The sequence below is a fragment of the Micropterus dolomieu genome, unplaced genomic scaffold (genome assembly GCF_021292245.1).
Source record: "Micropterus dolomieu isolate WLL.071019.BEF.003 ecotype Adirondacks unplaced genomic scaffold, ASM2129224v1 contig_8826, whole genome shotgun sequence".
NCBI lineage: Eukaryota > Metazoa > Chordata > Actinopteri > Centrarchiformes > Centrarchidae > Micropterus > Micropterus dolomieu.
In genome coordinates this window covers 1-8,613 of record NW_025737812.1, presented here as the reverse complement: position 1 = coordinate 8,613, position 8,613 = coordinate 1, and the positions used below count along the sequence as shown (strand labels likewise).

General features: G+C 40.0%; 1 protein-coding gene across 1 annotated transcript; it reads right to left on the bottom strand.

The window, feature by feature from the left end:
- Positions 1–3,969: 3,969 nt before the first annotated feature.
- On the bottom strand, positions 3,970–7,679 carry nmur1a (neuromedin U receptor 1a). The gene is made up of 2 exons (XM_046041757.1): positions 6,758–7,679; positions 3,970–4,355 (listed from the first exon to the last, which is right to left on the bottom strand). Exons 1-2 carry the CDS (start codon positions 7,677–7,679, stop codon positions 3,970–3,972), a joined length of 1,308 nt encoding a protein of 435 aa, XP_045897713.1.
- Between the last annotated feature and the right edge of the window lie 934 nt (positions 7,680–8,613).

The window sequence follows — 8,613 nt, the reverse complement described above, 5'->3', positions numbered from 1 at the left end:
AGGGGAGATTAGTGGTTGTGTAGGGACTGAACACTTCTATAGTATCTAACAGATACCTACACATATCCTATAGCACTGTACCCTTACATGGGTTGGAGCTTTGTTTTGCAGACTCAGGCCCTTCTATGGTGTCTAGCAGATGTCTACACATATCCTATAAAAGCAATGTTTGGTGTACAGAGAGACAGAGTGGTCATCGGGCTGGGTCACTCTCCAAGCTGCTGCAGAGCTTGTAATTGATGCTGAACTCCTTGATGTTATAAACTTTTATGATCAAGAACAGTGTCAAGCGGATTTCTTCTCAACACATCATTGCAGCATTATTGTTCGGACACCACAACTCTCTTTACAACCGGGTCATCCCGTCTTGCGTATGTGTATCCCGATCCCGTCTTGTGTGTGTGTGTGTGTGTGTGTGTGTGTGTCCCTTCGGTCAGTGACGTCACTAGTCAGGAGGAAAGCGAACGAAAAATAACCAAGCATGCATTTGAAACATTTGTTTTTTACGTATCACATCTGAAGTATCTTGTTTACTAGCTAATAATCAAGATGTTGCCAGCAAAACACAAGAGTAAGTTTCTCATGGCTTCCAGTGGAATTTGAGGACCTTAGCCTATCAGCTTTAAAGGCCGTCCGACAGACATCCCGTGATGCTTTGCGGTGGAGTTTTGTTAAAATTACTGAAAAACATTCTATTTGTATGAAATTCAGAAGATGCTTTGTAATTGCGCAAAGCTGGTCTTTATTTACTACTCACACCGTCTCTCTGTCTCTCTTTTCCACAAATATGTTCTATTAATGACATTCTTAGCATTGCTACACTGCCGTCCAAAGTGAAACCACAGTAACTACACTTACCCTAAAACTGAGAAAAAGCAGCTAATGTAAAGCAAAGACAGAACATCTTAACAGCACAGTAGCCCACCTGAGCATTTTGTTCAACTTTGTATTTAACGCCAGATAATTATAGTTGGTTATAGTCATAACTCAATTTTTAACCAACAGTGTCAGTACTGTGGTTTTGCTGTGGATGGCAGTACACATCCAATCCCCACAACACAATAAAACCCAAATGTCAACTAAGATTAAAACTCCCCTCAGTCACGAATGCTTGCAGAAGACTGTGCTGAAGGGCAGAGGAGACTCTCAGGTAGTTCATAAGATTCATAAGATTCTCCATGACATCTGAGTATTATTTTTTGAGAGTGACACACAGCACAAACTGGTGTATTATTTAGTAGTATGACAGCAGGTCTGGATGATGCTCTTTCAGATGCTGGACCATTGTTGGACTTTGTCAGTGCTGTCTGTTGACTCATCCACGGCAAGTGAAATGCATGACATGATTATTTTCTGACTCAAATATATTCTTACAACTACATTTACACTGGTTGTATCAAGTGTGTAGGCTAAGAGAGAAAACGAGACACATGCTGTTTCTGCGATGCTGAGTTAACGTTAATGCGTGAACTCAGCAGCAACAACACACAGCACTCACCAGAAGTTAGCATAGCCACGACAGTGACTTCAGCATTGTGTAGATAAGCCACATTAAAACCACAATTTATTGATCAATCAAATGTAACACTTCATAAGGCTGTATTGTATTCATAACACAAGGTATGGGCTTTGAAAAGCTGTGCTACAATGTGTAGATTGACATCTGCTGCTTATGATCACCCTGTACCTGTATTTTTGCAGATAACTGATCAGTTTTTTGATTAACATACAGCGTAAAGCACTGTCAGAGCTGGAAAATGAAAAACCTTTTACAGCAGTCTGACAATCATTGCTCGCTATTTACATGGCAGTGCTAATGAGATCAGTTCTCTGCGCTGGGATCAGCTTGTCATGTTACTGTTATAATGGTCATTGCAACTGGTAAGAATGCATCGCTATTTTTGTTTTATTATGTGTTCATAAAAATATGAAATCATAACTGAATAGATTGTCTGTATGGCCATTCAAAATATGTGATTATATAATATACATCCCAAACACATTGGAGGCTGATTTGTGCAGTTACACAATTTATTATATTATAATAAATTTACATTATATATTACATACTAGGGTGAAAAAAATACACTTTATTTAATGTTAATAAATCAGAATTCAGACTAGCAGAGTGAAAATCATGTGGTTTAGGGATTTGTGAAGAATAAAAATAATGATAATTACTTAATAACCTGCATCACCATCCTGATAAGTTAGTGTCAGAAGTCTAGCTAGAACACAAAGTAAGCTAGTTGAGCTAATTATAAGCTAGTTGTAAGGTAGTTAATGCTTTTTTAATCCCACATCTGTGGTGGATGTCTCAAAATCAGGTCATATGACTTCCTCAAACATGTGGGCATGTATCCATGTAGCCTACTATATGTGTATAGCAAGCTGTGTGAATCGATCACTACTGTGACTTTTTATATGTATTTTCTGAATAGAAACTGAAAGTTAAGAAAAAACAGCAATGGAAAAAGTGAACAATTGGGCTGGCCTTTCAAAGTCAATACTTATGTGAAGTAATTTGTTTGGTCTGTCCATCAGTCTTCCTGCTGTCCAGAGCAGAACAACACTACAGGCCAGACTGCCATGGAGGGTGCTGTGGATAATTCATGAACTTCCCTTTGGTACCACCAAAAACCCATTAGTAGCCCTGCCCTTGACATATAAGGCTCTAAGAATAACAAAATCATGATTATGGTGGACATTTTATTTATCGCTTTCTATTGTGGGGTGTGATGGACAGTGCAGCCCCTAGTGGTGCTAACTAGCAGAGTTTCAGGAGGGGGACCACACATCAACCACGTCATCGCCAGCATTTCCATAAATACCCACACATCCCAACTCCTCTTCTCTCCTCTCCCCCCCCCCCTTCTCTCTCCTGCCTCCTGATCTTCTTCTTCCTCTCCATAGGGTTATAAGGGGGTCCGATTTCTCTATCGTAGCTTCCCCACAACGCTTCTAAATTCTATTCAGCAACTAAAAGCCTCTTACATCTTCTGTTTCGATCATCAATAAATCACTTAATTGTACCTGTTGATTGTGTGGTCCTTGCTAGTGAAGGGGATGCTAATGAATTTTAGACTGGTCTTGTTAGAGCATAGGCAATGCTAGATTTGAACTGTAAGTCACAGCAGGACAGACTTTTTTTTACAAATAGTATTTATAGTTTATCTTAGCATACATAGTAGCTGTCAGATAGGCTTTCCAATGCAATACTGCTGGTTAACCCTGAAAGCGTAGTCCATCATATCTTCCATTATATAATTTAAAAGCATTTGAAAATTAATTTCATTAGAAATTCATTTCAACTCATGCTGTCTTCCATAGCGAAAGATAACAGCAAAGTACACTGTAAACCATAAAAAAGCCATTTAGCAGTAATTACTTGAACACAAACATTACTGTAAGCGGTACACATGACTGACAAGCATTTTTGTTATCTTTGGGGCCATTTCTATACATTATATATCCGTACAGAACAATACAAGTGAAAAGAATATGTCATTAATAATACAAGTCATTTGATATAAACTACATATTACTATACAGTGTGTATTTCCCATTACACCATGGATGATTACAGTAGCAGTATCGGAATAAAATAAGACATTCACTTTTCCATATTATATCATATATCCATCCATCATCATCTTATTTACACTTGGTCCCTTTTTAATTTTTTCTTTTTAATCCTCCGACTTTTTTATTTCTTTTTTATACTCTCTAGTTAACCCACATTCCTACATTGCATGAGTTATGTGTGAAGTTTGCAAAAGCAGCATAGGAACACTTACACTGTAATCTGACAGCTTTTTTTTCTCTTCCAGTCCGACTATTTTAGGTATTTAGCTAATATGACTGTTCAGTGTGGATGTTGATGACAGTTGATGGATGCAGTGGCTCTGAGCGTCTTTATAAACACCTACCAACAATAATAATCCCCCCCTGACATAACCTTTAAGTTTTTTAACATGTAAAACTGGTCTCATCTTTCATCTTCACTTCTGCATCTTCTGCCTCGGCATCAACGACAGCAGCACCGTTGCTAAGCGGCACATCACTCAGGGTGCTGCGGAGCGTCACCCGGGTAACACTGAGTGAGTGTTTTCTCGGAGTGATGTGATGTGGCCGGTGGCACATGACCTCCTTGAACATTTCTCTGAAACGTGTGGACATGAGGTTGTACAGGATTGGGTTGACTGCTGAGCTGAGGTAGAAAAACACTCCGGAGATGATGTGCACGTACTGGAAGACTTCCAGGTGGCTGTCAGTCCAGTTATTGATGAAACTCCACATGAGACGGTCAGTGTGAAATGGGGCCCAGCAGAGCCCAAAAACAATCACTAAAACAACTGGAAAAACAGTGAGAGAAAGAGAAAAAATGAGACAATGAGAGTAATGGGTAGAGGAGATTTTAATAGCGGCACATTGATTGATGTTGCCAACATGCTCTATCTGGTCTCAATTAAATTGTCCTTCTGGTTCTGTGCGTCAGTGATGCAGAGATATTCTGTCCTAGGCATGATGCCTTTGATTTAGTTATATATTAAATAAATCTTTAGATTCATGATTCATCTGTCTTATATATCATTAGTGGGCCCCAGTCCTCGTCCTTAACACTTCTCCTGGTTTTGTAGTGGCCTTCACAAAAGAGCTGGGTGAATTAAACACCAGTCATGACTTGAACACATAATCAGATATACCCAAAAGTCTACATTTTCATCTCTCTAATAAAAGTAATTGTGCATTTTTCTTGAAGGAGACTTGTAACCATACCCAGTAAGCATACCCTATGCACTGAACTGATTGGTCCAGTACATACACTTTAGCTTGTGAGATGTCTGACTGTGAGGTTAGAGGTAAAAAAAAAAATAGTCACATCATACACACCAAAATTTCCAATGTAACACAATATGTGGTGTGACTTTGAATGCAAATGTAGGAAGTATTTATATATTTTTCTGTTCTAGTCCATGAACCTCGTTTCAGTAGCCCATTTGTCCCCTGGTTCCCTAGCACCTGACACAGACCTTGTTGACATCCCAGCCAGTATGGCTCTTGTATTTGCAATTTCACTCATATAGGCAAGCATTACCCCTGAATACCCCACCCTGACCGGGAATCAAACCCACAATCACCTATACCAAAGTCAGTTGCATTAACCACTGGTCTATCCTGGCGCTAAACATCAGAGTCTCTGTCCAGAAGAGTGCAGTCCCAGTAAGATACTGCGCAGAACCTTCAAACTCCCAGGCCTCTGGTAGAGGAGCCGAGATTGAGGATGACACATACCACCCTGTAAGGTGTGAGAGGTTAATATATATATATATATATATATATATAAGCAGTAGCTCTGCTTTAATCTTGAGAAGCTGCAGAGCTGCAGTCTCTATTCATTCAACTTACACTGTAAATTTCCAGCTAAACTGAGGCTTTTTGAAGACCCTTTTCTCTCTCTCTCTCTCTCTCTCGCCTGTCATTCACCGGTCTTCTATGAGTTTTGCGTGCATGCCGACAACTACATGCACGTCGCGGTTCCTCGCGGGTCTGTTTCAAGTAGTTTGAAAACGATAAAATGTTCTTTGTGTGGTTCATCAACGGTGATAAGTTATCCGTAAGTCCCGCAAATTCAGTTAAACACATTTTCTCTTTCAGTAGCCAGCTGATAAGGGGTGTGATTCAACTGAACACCTGCACAGCCAAGCATCTAAATCAATGTCATAGTATTATGATAAGATAAAGGATAAGATTAATACCTTCACACAGTTTATGCATAATGCACCATGAAAGATCTTTACCTCTTCTTTTGCTTTCACTTTCACTTCTGAGCAATACAAAAGAACATGAGGGCTGTTTATATGATAGTATGTGACTACCCCTGTTAGATCTGGATGAGTCTATGTTTCATATGGAGGAAACCGGTTAATATAGTCAGTTATGTTTGGGGGAATGCCTCATGGATTACACTTTTATCAACATATAAGTGTTCCCACAGAAAATATCTAAAATGTTCACTTCTAACATATTTAAATATGTATTCCCAGTGCCACAGATGGGTACAGCAATTGTATCTAATTGAAGTATGTGAAACTGTGCAATGAGCCGCAATATACATAATAATGATAATTTATTTATCTTTTCTTCTAGGTCACAGTTTATTAATTATTGTTTAATTGATGCTCAATTTTTGATCAATTCATTTTTTAAGTTTATAAAATGTGAGGGTAAAAAAGCGAAAAGGTCCATCACAAGTCCTGAAAGTGATGTTTTCAAATTACTTGCTTTGTCTAATAAATCAACAATCCAGACTGAAAGATGTTCAATTTAGAATAATATGAAACAGAAAAAAGCAGCAAAACCTCACATTAAGAAGCTGTAACCAGAGAACTTTCGGCAGTATTTTATAAATGACTTGAAATATTATCAAAAATGTATTAACTATCAAAATTGTTCATCATTACTTTTATCTTGACAAAGCGATTGACAAATCATTACAGTACTATATTTATTTGAGAAAATTTCTTGCTGGGCTCCCCATGGCTTTCCTTGCGAGGGATTTGCTGCGTCTTAAAGAAAATATATTAGACCCAATGACTCCGCCCAGTTTCAACAGTTAGGTGGTGGAGCCTTCTCTCTTTTATTATCTAGCCTTTAAGAAGTACGCCCTCAGGAGCAGGTCTGGGCTTTGAGGTGACTTTGCGTCACTTTGTTGTGCGGGCTGAGAAAATGAAGACCAGGAGCTTTTGATACTCACACAACATTTTAGTGACCTGCCGGCGACGTGCCTTCTGCTGCTGTGTTCTGATGTTACAGAAGCTGTCCTGTCCAAAGCCTGACTTCGCCTCCAGTGCCTGATGCATCTTCTCCCGCTTCAGCTGTAGCCCAATGAGCATATAGAGAGCACTGATGGTGAGCATGGGCAGAAAGAAAAATAGCAAGGTGGTCACCTGGATGGTCGCGTTGTACATCCATTGCGGTTTCACCACCGTGCAGGTCGCTGACTCAGGGATCTCCACATTGATGTTCCCGGAAGGGCCGGAGGAGAGCCTGTGAAGGATGTCAATCCCATGCAGACTTGTGTTTGGCAAAGCACACAACACAGAGACACCCCACACTGTAAGGATGACCCGCTTGGCATGGGTGCGCGTTACCACATACTTTGCACGTAGTGGGTGCACCACAGCAATGTAACGCTCTACACTTAGTGCTGTCACGTTGAGGATAGACGCCAAGCAAACTGTCTCGAATAGGAACGTTTTAAAGTAGCAGCCACCCTTGCCCAGGAGGAATGGGTAGTTCTGCCACAGCTCATACAGCTCTAATGGCATGCCGAGAAGCAGTACCAGCAGATCAGACACTGCCAGACTGAACAAGTAGTAGTTTGTTGGCGTCCACATCACTTTGTTGCGTACAATGACAGTGCACGTCAGCAAATTCCCCACCACACCTACCATGAAGATGACAAGGTAGACGAGGCAAACGGGAAGGAACACAGTCGATCGACGAGGCCCCAGGTATTTCTCCAGGTACTTCTCTAGTGTCAGACATGCATCCTCCAGACTGATGTGGCTTCTGTTCACGCCAGAGGTCAGATTGGTGCAGGTTTCCCCTGGAGGACAAAGCCACTCGCCTTTTTCATCCGTTAGATCAAAAGAGCAGTTGTAAGAAGCCGACATCCTGCTGAAGTAGTCTCGCTATCTGAGAAAAAGAAAAGATGAAGCAGTTGGTATTAAATGCCGTTTTAAAGTTTTGAACACTCACAGGAGAATAATGATTAGAGGGTAATCATATACAAACAGGATCTCTAATTATATTTGAACAGGAATCAAAGTTTTGTTGATTGCTGCAAATGTGCAAGTATCAGCCCAAATGAGTAAGGAGTTGTTTCACATCATGACAGTCATCTCTCATCATGTTTCCTGACCAATTCCCAAAACTCTGAATTACAGTGCCTTGCGAAAGTATTCGGCCCCCTTGAACTTTTCAAACCTTTTGCCACATTTCAGGCTTCAAACATAAAGATATAAAACTGTAATTTTTTGTGAAGAACCAACAACAAGTGAAATGTTCAAGGGGGCCGAATACTTTCGCAAGGCACTGTAGATTAGCTATGATTGCTGTTTCTGCCAATGAGTTTTGAATTCACTTCTTACAATGAACAGAAGACTGACTGAAGCTTGAATTGCTATCTGTTTCCTGCCCTTGTGGTGGAGCTCAAAATCTTCACAGGCCTTGCCCCGGTGCTTCATTAAACACAAAAATGCAGTATTTTTTAATGAGAGGTGCCATAATGGGAGACCAAAGCAGAGCTGAAAAGAGAGGGAATATTAGATTTACATTCGCCTGAAACAATAATCCAAATGAATACTGATGTTGCTCAGTGCCAGTGTGAAGTGGCCAAAGTTTTTCTTAAAACAGCTGGGCACTGTAGTTTTTAGCACACACATTTTGGACAACAATGCAGGTCTATGACACAACAGAATGAGCTATTGCATATCAGGCTTCAGGTACAAAGGGTCAATTATTAATTTGAATGGATTTTTGAATTCATTTATTTTTAGTTTTGGTCTTTTCATGGGATATATTGATAATAAAAAAAATAATATCACC